The sequence below is a fragment of the Camponotus floridanus genome, unplaced genomic scaffold, assembly GCF_003227725.1.
Source record: "Camponotus floridanus strain SB8 unplaced genomic scaffold, Cflo_v7.5 scaffold54, whole genome shotgun sequence".
In the NCBI taxonomy this organism is placed as follows: Eukaryota; Metazoa; Arthropoda; class Insecta; order Hymenoptera; family Formicidae; genus Camponotus; species Camponotus floridanus.
This window is the reverse complement of record NW_020229703.1, coordinates 500,979-519,155: the sequence shown is the minus strand read 5'-3', so window position 1 is coordinate 519,155 and position 18,177 is coordinate 500,979. Positions and strand designations below refer to the sequence as shown.

The following is an 18,177-nucleotide window of genomic DNA, read 5'->3' as shown; positions in this document are numbered from 1 at the left end:
GTTTAGCAGTTATAATAAGAGAATTATTTCTCAGCTATCATAATTTATGACTTGGACTTATAATTTGAAAGTTTAATCTCGAAAATTTGTACGATAGTGTAGCTATATATTTTTTAAGGAATGTAGCTTTAAGTAACAATTGAAGAAAATGATTTTAATAATGAAAATACAGTTAAAAAATGACAGATGAATTAGAAAAGAGAGATTGCCAGTATATCTATAGCAATATATATATATAACTTTCATTAAAGACTTTTTTCTAATCGTAGTTAAAAAGATTATAGCCTCCAGTAATGACGAACAAAGATAAATAGATTTTTGAGAATTTATTTCATTACATTACATCGTGAAATATTAAAAAAGAAAATCTCTTTAATAGGAAATTTATCTGTAATTTACGATAATGCACGAACATCGCAAATATTTATCATAGAGTTAAGTATGAGAAAAAAATATATACATAAGAATAAATTTTATAAATTTGAGAAAGAGAGGCTGTGCGTGTTTCCGATGCGTTCCAAATCCATCTCGTATATTATTAACATAATGCATACTTTTTGATCTCGCGAGACGATTAATTTTGTGTATCACGTGTAGAAGGCAAGTCAGTTTATTTTTAGTAATGTGTGCATACGATTATATAATATATCATTTGCAGAACTTATCTCAGAGTGTGATGGTCAGTAAGGGCGCAGTCTCGCATGTATGCACGAATAGTTGTGACCGTGTTCGTGACGTATTGATCCTCGGTACCGGCTATAGTGACATTGTCTCCGTCTCCCTTTCTCTCCTTCTCACAGACTGGCCTCTTGTGCGGGCACATTTTCGTTTGTTCTGCCGCGTTTACTTTGCCACCCCTACCCTGACGGTTAATGTTCTTTACGCGTGTGTTCATCATGGGTGCAATATCTTCGAGCGCATATGGTATATTAGGACAAGCGAAAATGAGAAAGAGATAAAGAGGGATATACGGTCATATTGACGAACCATTAAGATTAGTATAATTTCGTAATAAAATTGTTTCTCTTTGGATTTTTTTTTAATCAATTTCAGATATTTGATATGGCATCTCTAGAAACAAAAGATAGTATTTTTGTATATGTGCCTTATGATGCGAGGGTGGTAAAATTTAAAGCAGCTTCTCATAATTAATTCGATATATTGCCATAAAATTTATGAGAAATAATTCAAACAAAAATGTATATTATTAGAAATATTTCATAATTATGATAATTAGCAGAGAAGCTATATTTTTTTTCCAAAAATTAAAAACTTTGTCAAATTCATAGTTGAAAGAATAATTCTTAAATATTTCATTGCGCTAAATTATCAATTATCCATAGAAAGAGAAATATAGAAAAAATAATTAAATAATTAAATTATTTTTTTCTAATTAAATTTATCTGCATAATTTTTAGTTAATTCTAGTATTCTTATACTTAATGTTTCTTTAAATATTTGTTTTTATTTTCATCATAACCATTTGAATTAATCGTTCTCATTAGATTGAATATTTACATTTCAAAGAATGTCTTAAGTTCATTAATTTATAATTTATATATATTTCTCTTGGGGTGAAAAAGTTCTTCAGCATCATTATTACTTAAAGGTACAACTTATTTGTTACACATCCCATTATCTTTTTCACTAATAACGATAATATTGACGATGAAGAAGAAAAACACTCCTATTAAAAAAAATCATTACCATCATTTTTTACACAAAGGTTTATATGAATAAAAAACTAACTTTTTTGATAGCATGGTCGGAAAAAATGGCAAATAAAATGGCAAATAAAATAGCAAATAAAATGGCAAATGAAATCGATTGTCGATATTTGCAACAGTAATAAATGGAACTCGCGTGAATATGTCAGTTCCCAAGGGCGATCGACTAAATTTTTCTCCCACCGCGTGTTCGCATTTAGTTCTGGGAGACAGCCAGGCAGACTAATTCCCAGTTATCGATTCCACGCATACGTGGAAACGTATGCTTGCGTCGTACTCATGTAGGGCGGACTCTCACGGACCGTTCCTTACACCTGACCTGACCGAAATGCATTATGATGATGAGAGTTATACAAATCTGCCTCTTCGTGGTCTCGCTCTAATACCAAACGACCAACACGAAAACCGTTTCCGATGGTGAGAGAAGAGAGCGACATTGACGTTGTTTGCGTTGTTGAAAAGATTTCTGGGTCGATGGATGGAGATCGCGAAGAGAACGTAACTGCAAATTTCACGTGTCACGTGCAATTTCGTTATTGCAGCGGCGCTATTAGTTTACGTTTGTGCTCGCATTAGGGTCGATTCCGGTCGTATACCTATCTGTGTGTTTGACTGTTCACCGGCTACGGGTTTGCGAGGGGTTTCCTCGGTACATGCACCTGGAGTCGTTCACACCGATTTATCTCGCGCTAAGAATAGCCCGATATTTCTTTTCCATGCACAGTTGTACAAAGATATATTAATGTAATATTTATTAATGTCAATATAGAGATTACATAATATTTTAACATCATGCTATTGTGCATAAATGGGAAGATCATGAAATGCTCAAGAGCAATTTTAGAATATCATTGATCGAATTAGTTAATTAATTTGCAATGCTACTCGTCAGAAAATATTGTGAATACGATCGACTATCGATTTAACGAGTAGTTTAAACGCGTCGGCGTCGACGAGCGTAGTTAGCGTAATCAGTTACGTAACCAATCCACTTATACAGGCTACACATAAATCTCGCGAAGCGTCTTTGCGAAGCAAGGGTGATGTATCTTCCGGTTCGTGGTATATGAAGCAAGTAGGAGTGTTATATACACGATACACCTAATAATTGCACGTGGAACAGCTTTGCCGTAACGCTTTACGGATCGATAGCCGGGAAATGGCCGGAAGCCAAGTCCGACGACGATGTCGTTTCAAGTTTTGCCATTGTTACAGTGCGTAGGAGAGGGAACTAACCCCTTTCGCGAGTGTCCCACTTATGTATCAGTAACCCCCGACGCATAATTCTCCGTCTCTCTCGTGATTGTCTCTAAAAGGATGATCGGAATGCTTCCCAGTCTCCGGATTAAAATATGATCCATTTCAAAAAATGATGCCGGAATCTGACTCGTTCACACATATTGAATTGTTTCGCAGATATTAAATTGTTCACGAATATTCTACAAAAGATGTATTCGCGTGATTTGACATCGCGACCTCTTCTTCGTGTTCCATCGATATCCGATGAATCTCGTCAATCGCTTCATTTTCTCTGAAAGTTTTGAGAGGAAGTCTATCGAAAGAAAATTTATTAGTTATTACTTAATTAATAATACAAAGAAGCTATAAGTTTTATCGAGACATTTCGGATTGTTGAATTAATTGCAAATAAATGATATCCTGTTTCAAATATATTGCTCTATTTGGATATTCATTATTGTCATACATCATTAACATGTGTATCTTTTTTACGATAAAAACAGGAAATTTATGTAGTCTCACTATCACACGACAATGATAACAATGCGGGTACACGCGAATCGCGACAAAACACGATAATTGAACGTACTTTCTTGGATAATGCAGCAATTATTAGCTCAAATATTCGTGAGTTACATTGCACAGTTAACAATTGCATGAAATGAACAGATTATCAGATATATATGTAAACATTTTAGATTTCGAAAGGGATGAAAAGGTGAGATATCTAGTCTTATATTACAAGAAACGCGTTTCTTACTAGCACCCGAAAAGTCGACGGCTGTAAAAGTTGAAAGAAAGGAATGATAGACATTGTGACGCGTGTCTTTCTAAGAGTATCCACTAAAAACATTTCTTTTGAGAAGATTGCTCGCGTGACACGAAAATTCACGCGTTTCTTTCAACGCGAACAACAGTGCGGTCCTCGTCGTACTCCGAGAAGAAATTTCGGAGTAACGGTATCATAAATGATGCGTGAAAGCAGCTGTCCTTCTTCGAGTTTTCCGTCCTTAATCGCAACGATTTATCTTTATTTATTTTTGCGATGATTTAAAATACGATGCAAAATCATTTATAGAAAAATGTTAGCAAAGAGAGAAGCCAAATTAAATTAAAACCTTTTCGTTGGAAAGGCGGAAGTACGATGGGACATTAATTATCGAATGTAAGAACGATTATTTTTTTATTTTATTTAAAAAAAAAACATACATGTATAAAACATCAAAAGTAAGAAATAAAATGGAGAAAAATTTCACTATAATGTGTGTAATTTCACGTTTGCTGCGATGCAATGTAGTATTTGCCGCAACAGTCCATCACAATCGTAGTCCATCTCGCATCTGTTTCTACACCGCTCCTCTCTGCTTTCCCTCCTGCAAAAACCAATTTTCCGTTTGAAAATGGGAATTTGCGATCTCTTCGCTACTTCGCGAAAATGGAAATGTTGATCCATAAGTGCATCTCTATACGGAGATCAATCAACTGCAAAAGGGAGAACGAGAAGGGAAGCATAAACGAGGGAGAAGGCCTACACATAGGTCCGCGGGGTCCCGCAACAACAAGTTGCAGCCACCTGGCGAGGGTGATGCCGGCCACGCGGTGGATTACCCTCCAGGTGCTCCCCCTGCGAAACCCCCTGCTTCGCGCTGCGTGTGCCTGCTGGTCGACGACGATGCCGCCGACGCAGCCGCAACGTGGTGCGTGAATGAAGCAGCACGAAGGCAGGGTACGCAATGTAACGAGGAACCGCCGGCGTCTCAAAGAGCAAGGCGCGCGACATCGCGTTTGTTCGGGGACACGCGCGAATCGACTTGAAATCGATACGCACATCTGCCGCAATGGAGGAGTCTATTGACTCTTGCCGGCATGACGGTGGTCCCATGTGAATTTTGGAAGCCCGATTTTAATCGGGAAATGCAACTGCGAATAGTGATAATAATTGATAATAATTTGTGTAATATGTCGGAGTATTCTTTTTTGTTTAACTATCAAGATATTGTTTGACATTTTTGTAACCGTTCAACATCAAATTATTCATTCTCTTAAGAGAATCGGAATTTATGGAAGAATATAATACGCCGATAAGATATAAATAGAAGCTATAAAAAAACTTTCTTTTTTCACAAATATACATGAATCAACAGTTACAAAAATTATTTTATCTTGTTTGTGATTAAGTACACCACTTAGTTAAATTATAAATCAGATTATTCTCTAATTTATTCTTATTACGAAATGCAAGTCAGAGGAAAATGTAAAATTTATCACAAATGTGGTATGCTTGCTGGCAATGTTTCACGCAATCACATACACAAGAATTCTCAGTTAAAGATGAAATTCTTGTTAATTCAAAAGCACTTTGCAAGCAGTAGTTTTTATACGGCATGAACGTTGCCAAAAATACGTGAAATAATAAAAAGAAATTATAGTCGAATTGAAAAAATCTTCAAGTAAGATTATAGTTGTCAGATACAGATAATAACTTTATGATTTTTAACTATATATATATATATATGAAATAATGTACATATGTAAAAATTTGCAATATTATTGTGAAGTAAAAAAATGCATAGAACAAAAAATTATACTTATATTATAAAAGGATTAATTGAATGGATTAATTGAAAAACTATTATAAAAATATAAATTATTTGTGAGAAAATTAATATACAAATAGTCTTATACAGATATATATATATATATATATATATATATATATATATATATATATATAGATTCATCGTAGTAGCACATGCAATCGTGTCAAAATGCAGTTGCATTTTGTTCTCCACTTGGCATTTTATTATACTCGTGCAAGGTTGCTATAGTTTCAGAAAATCCTATCAAGGTATCTACCTATATGCATATTCATGTGATGTGATAAAAATGAAAGAATACCTTGTTCACAAACAGGACTCGATAAATATTACTAATCGGCATATATTATTTATTACCCGCATACGCGTGTATTATTTGTTTTAGAAAAGAAAAAATAAGGGATCGTTTGTTATTTATCTCTAAATGTGTATCGAAAGGCATATACATACAAGCTGATCCTAAATTCGTTCAAGAATCTATAATTTAAGAAAAAAAATGATTTGCATACATTCCTTTTACATCTATTTACAGCTGCCTTTTCAATTTGAGAAGTATAGAGTTGATTCTATATTTCTTTCGAGTAATATGCTCGAGTAATATATAGAATGAGCCAATGCATATTTTAAGGAACTAAAAGGCAACTGATAAATCAAAGGAAATTCGTCCCGCAAGACCTCGTCTCTTTCGGGCACGTCTCTCTCTTTCTCTCCTGTTCAACACTTTCAACATATCTATATATTTGTACATGCCTTCGAGTTCGATTACTTATTTATGTCTACATCTCTCGGTGTTTGACAGCGTACACAGCATTGCCGCATGCCTGTATAATACTAACATACATATACACGTGATCAAATTTGCACGTGGATATAAATGTACATATATTTATATTTGTTTAGTATACATTGACGGAACAGTATTTATGATCTTTCGTGCGCAGGGTTGTGTGCATACAAGATATGTCGCGCTTTTAGTTCTAAAAAGCGAACATTAGAACATTAATCTCAATCTACTTTATTTTCGATTTCTATCTAAATTACTTTAAATGATACGATTGGGGTGTATTTTATTCAAGCTATATTCCATGCATTTTTAAATTTCCGATGCATTCAGAATTCCCCTTTAATATATCGCACACATGTAAGAAGATACTTTAAATTACAACGAAGCTGAACAAAAGTAAAGAAGCGCGGTATCCTTGTAACGAATCAAGGAGCGCCCCGAGGCAAAATGGGACACCCGGTATATCCGCGTCGGGGGTAAGGCGTGTGTGTCAGCCGTGGTGTGTGGCACAGGTCGACGGGGGTGCCGCGTTTCAGACGCCGCGTTGCGGGGCATCGATTTCGGCCAGGCCGATGGCATCGACGGGGCGCTCCTCCGCGGGACCATCGCGACGTCGTCGTCGCGGCGGCGCTGCTGCCGCCGCCGCCTCCACCACCGACGTCGTTGGTCCCAGAGAGAGAGAGAGAGAGAGAGAGAGAGAGAGAGAGAGAGAGAGCCGCCCGCGCCGTCTCTGCCTTAGCCGGCGTCCGCTCGCTCGCAGCTACGCCGACTAACGGCGTCGTCGCCGTTCCGCTCGACGCACGCCGACGCCGATGCCGACGCCGACGCCGACGCCGCCTGCGCGCGAGGTCGCGCCGCGTCGCGCCGCGCCGAGCCGAGCCGACACGACACGGGCGGGCGAGCAGCAGACACACACTTACGACAGTCGAGGGCAGTCGTGAGGCTGCCCGTCGTGCGTGGTGCTGCTTAGTAGCTGGCCGTGTACTAGAGAGCTTCGCCACTGCCTGGCCTGCTGGCAGCCGGCGCGTTATCCCCCAGTCAGTGGAGCGAAAGAGCCACGGCAGTGCGCGAGCGAGAGTTCGCGGTGACGGATCGGTCTGCTCTTCTGCGACAGAGGACCCGAGCTATAACTATAACGTGAGGAGGGAGATAGATAGAGACGGAGAGAACGGACCTCTACGCGAAGAGAGACTCTAGCCGAAGGGGTTGGATTATCTATCTAGGCCGTCGTGGAAGGGTCGCGAGCGCAAACTATATTTTAATTTGATGCGAGAAAGGGAAGGAACCCTCTTATATCGGGTAGACGATTGCTAGACGACTGCTAGACTACCGATTGCCCGTGTTCGCTGTCCGAATAAATTCAACTCGGGACCACCGTGCACGAGCGAAGCGCAGTTGCTCGATGCATCGGTGCACCATCAGCTGCAGCTGCCATCGCCGCTACTACCGCCTTTACGGTGCTACCACTACCACCGGTACTGCTACCGCCGCTATTGCCGCCGCCGCCGCCGCCACCACCGCCACCACCACCACCGCTACCGCTGGCAAGACCTCGCAGAGATGTCCACCTCGTGGCAGCCGACACTTCCTACCGGACGGTGGTAGTGTCCGGGCGCGCTGGACGACGCACGAACTGCGGTAGTCGATCATTGGTTTTTCGACAGAAAGAGTGGCGAAAGAAGGTGTTCGATGGCGCTTGGTGGTCGTTCCCCGTCGTGCGAGCAAAGGTGGTCGTCGAGCCTCGTATAGAGAAGGCAAGGGGATAAAAGAAGGGTCGAAAGATAGGAAGAGAGGGTGTAGAAAGAGACAAGGACAGAGACAATCGAACCCTTCTTTCTTTCCGCGTATCATCGCTAATACACGACGCGCGCTTTCGCTTAGAGGGCTTCTTTTTCCCTCCGACGCCGCGGATATAATACGCGGATTCCTCGGAGGCCTTCACCGTCATCACGCGCATCGCGATATACTACGCGACCCTCCGCGACGCGTGTCACGTGAAAAGAGCAGCGGCGCGTCGTCAAGGGTCGTCGTCCTGACGTCGAACGAAACGGAGCGCGTCCTCGCGAAACGGACTATATCGAAGTAACCATCATTTCGCGAAAAGTACTCCCAGACAATCCGAACCGTCCCATCGGCCGACGGGATACGGACTAGTGACCAGGTTGCGATAGGAAGAGCGGAGAGATCGCGGAGGAAGCAACCACTGCGGAGAGACCGAAGGAAGTAGTCAGTGGTTGATCGGTTGGTTGGTGCCTAGTGTGCCTAGTGGGGCTGGTGGTGGCTCGGCTCGGACGGCCCAGGTCGCGGTAATGCCTCGCAGCAGCGATCGTGTCGCCAGGTCGCACGGTGTCGCAGGCGGGGTGAGGGACCGGGCCGCCGCAGGTAGTACTGGCGTGGGTGTAGTCGCGGCCACCGCGGGTAGGATACGTTGACGAGCGCAGCCGACCCCGGTGGCACGTTGCTGGCCACCGTCGTCGTTGCTGCATCCGCAGGCCATGTATCGAGGCGAGCCGGCGATCGACCGTGCCGGCAGCGGCGGCGGCAACCGCAGTGCCGGCGACTCGCGCCGGGCAAGATCGCCGCGTCGACGACGCGCAACGGCGGCCGCCGACCTGCCCGAGGACGCCGACGGCGAGGAAGGGCCCTACGGAGAGGAGGAGGAGGAGGAGGAGGAGGAGGACGAGGAGGAAGAGGCCTACATCGTTCTCGACGTGCAACCCCGCCGACCGTCCGACTCCACGACGAGGGTGTATCGCAATGACGATTCCTGCTACTGTCGCGCCGTGCAGAGGAGGCCGGGCAGAAGACGACGCGGATCGGGAAACGCGCTCAGGATACTCTTCGTCGCTGCCGCAGCTGCCTTCCTCGCGCTTGCCGTCTCACCAGGTATGAAACGATACAACGCGATAGATCCTCGTCGATCCTGTTAAGTGTACGGGATATATAAATGTAGAGAAACGAGAGAATGAAACATGTCGGAGAGTCTTTCATTTGAGGGAAGTTTTTCGGTAGCACTCTTAGGCCCAGTTCCACAATCCAGTTAATCCGAGTTTAAGTAGTGAATGGACCAATCAGGACCCAGTTTAACGTATTAAACTCGGATTAATTCGAGTTGTGGAACCGGGCCTTAGTATAAGATAGATCGGATTCGACCATTTTTGCACCCTCGTTAGATACATGTCTTTTATACGAGAAAGTTTGTTAATGGCATTAAGGAGAATAAAGGTCAGAAAAACCACAGTATTTTTTTCAAAATTAAATTATTAGAATAAAATACGAATTAGAATTGCAATTTCATTGAGACTTTGACCTTTATCAAATATTTAATGAATAGCTTTTCAATGAGCAATTCATTTGATGTCATATTCGACTTTTGAAAATTCAGAATGAACATTCGCTTCCTTGAGTTTTGTATTTATTTATTTTACTCCGCTACTATATGCATAAATAGATCTCTTCCTGTTTAGCAATTCAGAAAGAGAAAGTTTCTACTGGTATTAGTCGAATCAATTCAAGATGAATATTCGCTTTCTCTATTTTTCTTCTTTTTCATCTTTCGCATAATAAACCGTATTTTTCTCTTAAAGAATCGATGATGAAAGACTTTCGACTTTCTTCTAATAGCATCCAGTTGTACACTATGGAAAGAGAGATTCCATAAAAAAAACTATAAGTATTATTTCCGTTCTTTGCCAAACTCCGATGAGCCATGAGCATATATTTTTTTGCTGCTACTATCGGACATTATTCCCGCATTAGCCGGTTGGGTGTGTCGCCTGTTCGATTTTTTTTAGAGATTCCCCAACGTGGGAGTAATCTTTAAAGCCGATTTCTGCCAACATCCGACTCGCCGAACTGGCGTATGAATCGATCCGGAATCGTTTATATACATATGTTTCGCGCGACCGAACGAGACGAACGGTCACGAATTTATCTGACAAGATCGATCGTCCTCGCGATCGACAAGTAACTCATATATATGCGTCTTGATTTCCATAAAAATCTATGGCGATACGATCACCCCGGCGGCACCTCGCGTTGGATATTACAAAGGAGCCCGAGATCGGCTCGTCTGAAATGCGACGAATAAACAGGACGCCCTTTTATCGAAAAAATAAGACAAATATTCATCGCGTGCCCCGTGCTGTGTCGTGCGCCTGCAACGTGTTCACGCGCAGACACGTGTATTATTAAAGCACCGGTAGGGCGGATTCCCGAGATTCATCCGTTTCTCCCCCGTGAGAGTCTTATTATTATGCATATCAGAATAAACCATGCTGGAGATCTAACTGTTAATCGGAGGAAATAATTCTGTTTTTATTCGGCATTTTATTAGAGTAAATCATTTTCGCGCGTGCATAAGAATTGTAATGATGCAGAAATATAACAGAAATTAATGGAAATAATATCTTTTTACTCCATGTCTGAGAATGCTTTGTTCATTTTGGCGTTGAGACGAATAAATGAGCGCATGACGCATTGCATCAAAATTTAATTGTATGTGTGATGCTGTCATGTGATTCGGGTATCTCTGAATTTCCTCTTTCACTCAACGATGCAGAGAGACGAGAATTAAATCATTTGCACACGCAGAATGTATTCAAAAAAGGGACACCACTGATCCTTGAATGATTAAATCCCTGTAACGCAATTATTAGGCAGAAACAATTATATAATTGACGTTATCATTTCCTTATTGATTGAAAGTTACGTCAATTTTACGTCAACTTTTTACTTGCTTTTATAATAAATGGACAGGGTTATTAATTATACGTAGAATAATGGAAACATTAAAATAACAAGGTATTAAAAAGAAATCAATATAATAATAACACACGTAACTACGTAAATATATCCTTACATATACCATCTAGAAAGTGCATCTGCGATATCTATTAAGAAGACAGAGATGGAAATATCTCTTTTGTACTTTCCGCAAAGATTGATATAAATCGTTATTCTATTCGATTGTTAAATCGATTGTGTCGCGGTCATCGAATATGACGGTAGCCTCGCTCGCGCACAACATTGCGCCATATTTATTGGCTATAAATTATAGTTAGTCCGTAATTCGCCACCCGTGAGCGTAATGACGCGACGTCGTATAAATCATGAGATATGCGCTCGGTCTCGGCATCTCGCGCTCTGGCAATGTACCGAAGTGATTTGCGCTCTGTAATGATTTATAATTGGCAATTCACAAGTTGATAACGCGGATTAACTTCAGACAAGATCGAAATGCATACATTAATAAGCCATTTAATCATTATGTGATTTACACTAAGATATGATTTACTTTTTTTTTCACTTTTCATAATATATGAAAAGTTATCATAAATCTAAATTTTTTCTTCTTTCTTCTATTGAAGTTACTAAGAATATTAAACGAATAACGAACGATTCATTTATCATTTTCTCTATTTTGTTAGTTAAAAATTGGTGAAAGGCGAGAAAAAATCGAGATAATTGTCTAATTAAAAAAAAAAAAAAATGTATCGTGTCAAAGAGCTGCCACAGTAGCTCGTTAGAGCTCGAAGCTGAGCCATAGTCAACTTCGTTAATCAGATGAGATTTTTCGAGAGCCACATGCATATCACTCATGCGGGACCTTTATGCACCCCCGCGGTTCGATCGTTAATTATGCCCCCTGCATCTGCCACTCCCCGTTCGTCGCGCGCTCTCTTCTATTTATCCCAACAACGCATAAATATCCTCGCGAGACGACAATCAAAGGGGACTGCGGAGTAATCCCGCAAGGACGACGCGCATTACTCCTACCTGATGCGCCATTAAAACGTCGTCGGTGCACTTAAAACGTGAGTAAGAACTCTCCTCGTCTCGGTAACACACCGGCGTGTTTCCCTCCTCCCTCTTCCGCTCTCTTACGTTTTTTCTTTCTCGATCTCTTTCGCGTTCCCGTGTCGTCCCCCTCGCAGATTCACGTGGTTCGCTCATTCGATCCGCTTGAAACGTGGCGTGTGGCCCGTAGACATCGTCGGGCTGCACCCACGCACGCTATTTATCTCGTTCTCTGCCGAAGCTGAGTGCCAAGAGAGTATTTTTTCGCATGTCGCCTTTCGTCTCTCTCTGTCGTTCGTTCTGCTTAACACGGATCCTCCTGTGCTACGCTCTATTGCTTTTGCTGTCTTCCAATTTCAACGTTCGCATCGCCGCGTTACAAGGAAGCACAGATGACAGACAGGCCACGCGTCGTATTGAAGGAGAAGGGTGTGGTGCCACTTCTTAAATTTAGATACTTTTAAAAAGCTATCAGGCTCCATCAACTGCTGTTAGCCGCATTCAAATTGTACAATTGTGTGTGTGTGTGACAAAGATAGAAAGAGAGAGAGAAGCTAAATATTAAAGGTTCAAATTAAACAAAAATTAAACGAATCTTTTATTTTGCAGTTTCGACAACTAAATGTCTTTGAACCGAGTTTTAATTGAAATTTACGACGCAGATCAAAGAGCCGAAAAGGTCACTGATCTTCTATATTCTCGCTATCGTAAAAATGTCACATAATCACAAATTAACATCGCCATCATGAAATAGATTATAGGTTTTTTCATACATTTTTTTTGTAAATTTATTTATGAGAAAAATTTAAAATAACACGAGCCTCACACGTAACAAAAAAAGAATTACGCAATTAATGATTTTCCGCAGTCATCCGTCTTTCTTAAGTATCTCCTTAAAACAAGCAAGAGAGAAAGAGTTATTGATTGCAATGAGAAGACGTTCGTACAATAATCGCGAGAATAAAGCTGAGAAAAGTTACGCTCGTAAAGTCACGTTTCTTGCGGCTTCTCGCATGTCTAGAAATGCGATAAAACCGCGATACTCGCGATATCTGTAACCACATGTGAGCTCGATGCCCGTTTAAAAAATTAGAAAACTACAGTGAGACAAATGTCCAAGATGATCTATTTATATCACGAAAAAATCCTTTTCGTGTCTGAAGTAAACGCATTGACGCCCCAGCATTATTCTATTCCCGGGAGAGAGCAATTAACGCTCGCGTTTAACGTTTGTCGTAATAATAAACGTGTTCCTCAGGACTTATCCATAGAGAAGAATCATCGAATTTTTACGAGAAGGTGAACACTCGACGCCTATAATTCTCCGGATGGCGAGGGTGAGTCAGAGAGACGCCATCATCGCCATCCCCCTTGTTTCTTGTTTCTCGAGACCGCGAATTGCTTTTCCCGATTTTACTTCATCATAAATTAGTTACGTACATGCGACGTGAAATGTCAATAACGACGCGCAATCGAATTTCATCGTCTCGCCTTCGAGTATCGCGAATCTAATTGAACGATAATGGCTCTCGATTTTCAAGGAGAGCCTTCGATTAAAGTGGAACGATGTTAACGGCGTATTGTACCAGTTGTTTTAAATCCATCACTAAACTCCATTTTTAAACTTAGTCTTCTGGAGTCGCACCCTCTTTTTCACGCCCTGAAAGGAAGGAACATATAAATAGGTGTAATTTTTTAGATGCAGATGTGTATTTCGTGACTTCAATGTAATGCTAATGTATAATTGCAGTATTATAGATAGAATTATATATGGTTTCAATATAGAGAATAATTCAAAAGGAGTGCACGTATATTGGGATATAAGAGATAATAATAAAAGAAATGCACTAAAAAATGAAGTTATAATTAAAAAAGAATATTAGATTCGGGATAGGTAACAAGAAAAAGAAATAGATAATTTCAGAATCGCAGAAAAAGAGTTATATAAATAAAATTATTTTCTAATATTACTACTATATAATGTTTTATTTTCATGGAAAACATTAAACACCCGAGAAATCACACACGCACGCGATATGTGTGCATTACATTTGTGCAAGCAGATATAATTATTGATCCCGTGTAGAACTGCATTTCCAAGATGCAAGCATTACGACTAAATATATCGTCGGACTAATAATTGTAATTATTGAACGTTTACCGATATTGCCGTAAGACCTCTCTTTGTGCGCACTTAGGCGCCAGACGTGACAAACGACGGCTACATTATTGCGGCTCTGCGTTAACAATACGATCACTGTGCTCCCCTCGCGCTTATAATTTTACGTTCGACTCAACTTTTTATAGATATGTCGTTCTGAGATTATCTCTTCCAGAACACGATTTCTCCGTATCAAATTGGAGATTTATACACTATTTTATCGAATGATCGATTCGACATGCAAAAAATTATGTTACCCGTCTCTTCTCGAAGAATACTCAGATGCTTTTTGCAACAAGTTATATTAAACGATACACCCAGGAACTCAAAGTTAAAGGTAAAACCGGAGTGTTAGCGAAACCGGCGTTCCTTTAATCGCTTGAAAAAGAATTTCTTCATGCTCCCTTATCCGCTCGACATCGGAATTACGTTAACTACTCCTTGGAATTGCACGAGGCATGCATGCCGATCGGTCTAGGTGGGCGGTTTTCCCGATAAACGACACGGCTCTTCGTGGAAGAGGAAATTAGTCTCGTCGGGTTGCGCGCCGCGATGAAATTATACGCGCCTGCAAAGCCTGCTCGCAAAAGACGGGACTGTCTCGAGGGTTTTTCGGGGTGGCATGACGTGGTGCGCCCGCTGTCTCCACCCTCTCTTTCGTCCCTTTAGGTATATCCCTCGTGCACACCCGCGTGCTCACGAACAACGAAACGAAACACGCTGGCCCGCCATGGTGCTCTTCCCATAACACGATTTCGAAATTCTTTCTGACCCTTAAGTCGGAGCACACCCGCCACCCTATCCCTCTATCTTCGCCATTGTTCTTGAACGATCCATGCCTGTAGGCGAGATCAGCTGTATCATCAGTGCGTATCTCCCGTTTAGAGATACACGCTGAAGTAATTCTCATGTATATCTGCAAAGTCCCCTTCGAAGGAAACTGGATATACGTATCATGACATCTGAGATACATAAATGTAGCGTAAGAGAAATGTATGCAGTAAAAAGTATTCACAAGTGCATTATATATATTTTTTTATTGTATTAATTTTCTTACTTATCTTGTGAATTGATAATTTTGAAGGAAACAATAGTCTTACGTGTTTCTACATTTCTTCTTACGCTTCTCATCTTTAAAATTGATTTCCAAGTGGACTCATAAAAATTTTGGTAATATTGATTTATTATCTAACAAATCAAGTATAATATTTAATATTTGATAAACTCGAGATGGAATTACAACCACTACAATGTGATTCCGCACATTCGATTCCACATTTAGCGGCCTTGATTCACCTTGGCTTTGATATTCATACGATATTCGTATGATTTAATTCGAAGAAATGAGTAGTTTAAAATAGTCTCTGTCCGGTATATTTGGACACTACCGTGTGTTCGGAGAAGTAGACCTCTACATAGCGAAAACTGTTTTCGATTCTATTCAACTTGAAATGGAATCCTTCTAAATTGCTTTTTTTTATTTGAAAAAAAAAAAAAAGAATTTATATACACTTATTTTAATTATTTTTAATTTCAAATGTAAATGGAAAACTTTTATGATTCGTGAAATGTCTATATTACCATGTAATATAGATATTTATACTTCTTTCTTGCTTATCTTTCATTATATTCTGCGAAAAGATAACATGACACGTGTTCATCAATAGTAATAGTTATGACACGGAGAGAATGCGCAGTCGTTGCAGTCGTGAATTCACGTTTCGTTGCTCTATCTCACATTATATAACGTAATCAAAGAAAGTCGTATGATCCCCGTTTTGGCAAACCAGCTCTCGGATGTTCCAGCTCTGATTACTTGTCAAGTTAGCATAAATTCTAGTGGCCTCATCCTTAGTAATCCGTCAGCGAAACTGAAGCAATGCCCTGAGTTGCCGGGCTGCTTCATGGTTCGTAATTCCCAGGTGAAATATGAGTTAGAATTTCGGAGCGGTTAATGAAACGTGGAATAATTTATCGATTTAATTCTCTTTCACACAGATATTAGTCCTTATTTAACATATGAACATTCTACTCTAATTAATTTTGAATGATTTAGAGTAAAATGTTGTGTCTGATAAAAAAATTGGCATCTATAAATTTAATGATGCAATACGAAAGATATATAAACCATGAAACCATGATATATAAACCTTTTTTTATTATTTCATAGTAGTCTTACACAGTTTACTATCGTCGCAGTATTAGACTGCAGTACTCTTGCAAAGAGAACATCGCTGTACATTTTATCGAAAAGAGATCCATTTTCTTTATTCGCATTCAATGCGGCTCTTCCTTCCAAAGTGTTTGAAGAAATGCAGGTCAACCCTATTCGCCTATTCAAATGGTGTGACCCAAATTCAAGATGTAATACACGTGACGTATTTTAAAAAATATTAAACTATCATATTTGACAAGTCTAAAATTGTTGCATCTTTAAATAATGAAAAAATTGGCCAATTCTGATAATATTTTTAATAAAGAATTATAAAAGATTATTTTTTTAATAAATTGACTTAATTGCATTCGAGATTACTTATCGAATCAAATTTGTATTAAACTATAATATAAAAATTAATTTTATACAGACTTCAAAAAAATTATCGAACGGAATCGCATAAAATTATAATCGAAAAATCAAGATATAAAGCATAAGAGATTATAAAAACAATCGATACATAAATAGATGACAAAGAAATGAAAAGAGGATAAAACACCTGCAAATGCATGTCTATAGGAAATGATATCGAAAAAAAGAAAGATGGAAACCAAATACGAGTGTACGTGTAGTCCGTACATGACAGCTGCTGTCACGGGTAGTGCTCCGACCATGTGCTCGATGTAGATACGCCAAGCATTTCCTACATCTTCCCTCGACGCATCGCATACAATGCTTCCGCTATGATAAAAATTATGACATTCGACGAAATTTATTATCAAGACAAGCAACGATCAAATCCGTATATTATCATATATGTGCAATTTGCTAAAATTCTAAATTTTTGAAAAAATAAATTTTAATTCATGAGAATGATTTAATTTATAAGATGTGATGAGAATAATGGAAGTAATGAGAATAATGGAAGTAATAAAGAAATAATATAAAAATGATGAGATTAACATATAGAACTCCTTATCTTACGTATAAAATAAATTTTATGTATATAAGGAACCTTCGAAGAGATATTATACAATAGTTTTTCTCGCAAAAACAATCATATTTTATTTAGTGCTTGCTAACACATGTTTGCATCTTGGCAATGCGTACCACGTAAATTGATATATCAAGACTGGTTGCTATATCGCTTTGTTTGTTGTCGAGTACGAACTAATTCATCACGATCTGGAAATAAACCTAGTCAATATACATAGCAATGCAAATATTTATGCGTTTAACTGAATGGTCGTTACGATTTATTTAGATCTTACGAGATGCTATCAAGATGCTAACACGACCTCGTAACTAACAGTTCAAAAAGCTTCGTTGAATTTATCGCAATCGACCGCTTTCAGTTCTCTCGTTCTACTCTCGATGCGAGCGTAGTTGGGAGTCTCTTCTCGATCGCGCTGTAAGTAGGTTGGCGATTCGTCAGGAGCTTCGGGTCGATTCCAGCACGACTCGGCTAGATAGGATCTCAATTCCGTAATTGCAACAGAGGCTTCCTCGCCACCATTCGCGCGAATACATAGACCGATAGTGGCCGCAGTCCTAAACTATCAAGAGAACTGTGTCGGGAACATCAGCGATGTCAGCGATGGTGTATCCTGGCTAGGTTGTAAATAGCATACCGATATTCTCCGATCGATGCCGACTTTAAACGTTGCTTGCTTTATCAAGTGCCGCGTAACAGCTCTATTGATTGTTAAATTACC

The 18,177-nt window shown here is 39.8% G+C and overlaps 1 protein-coding gene across 3 annotated transcripts in view; it reads left to right on the top strand.

The window, feature by feature from the left end:
• The first annotated feature begins 7,272 nt into the window (after positions 1 to 7,272).
• Positions 7,273 to 18,177, top strand: part of LOC105257393 (protein kinase C-binding protein NELL1) — a 61,549-nt gene continuing 50,644 nt past the window's right edge. For all 3 annotated transcript variants that reach the window (XM_025412629.1, XM_025412627.1, XM_025412628.1), the window contains exon 1: positions 7,273 to 9,233. In XM_025412629.1, coding sequence (XP_025268414.1) covers positions 8,843 to 9,233 — 391 coding nt within the window. In that variant the 5' untranslated portion in view covers positions 7,273 to 8,842. The remainder of the gene's footprint in view (positions 9,234 to 18,177) is intronic.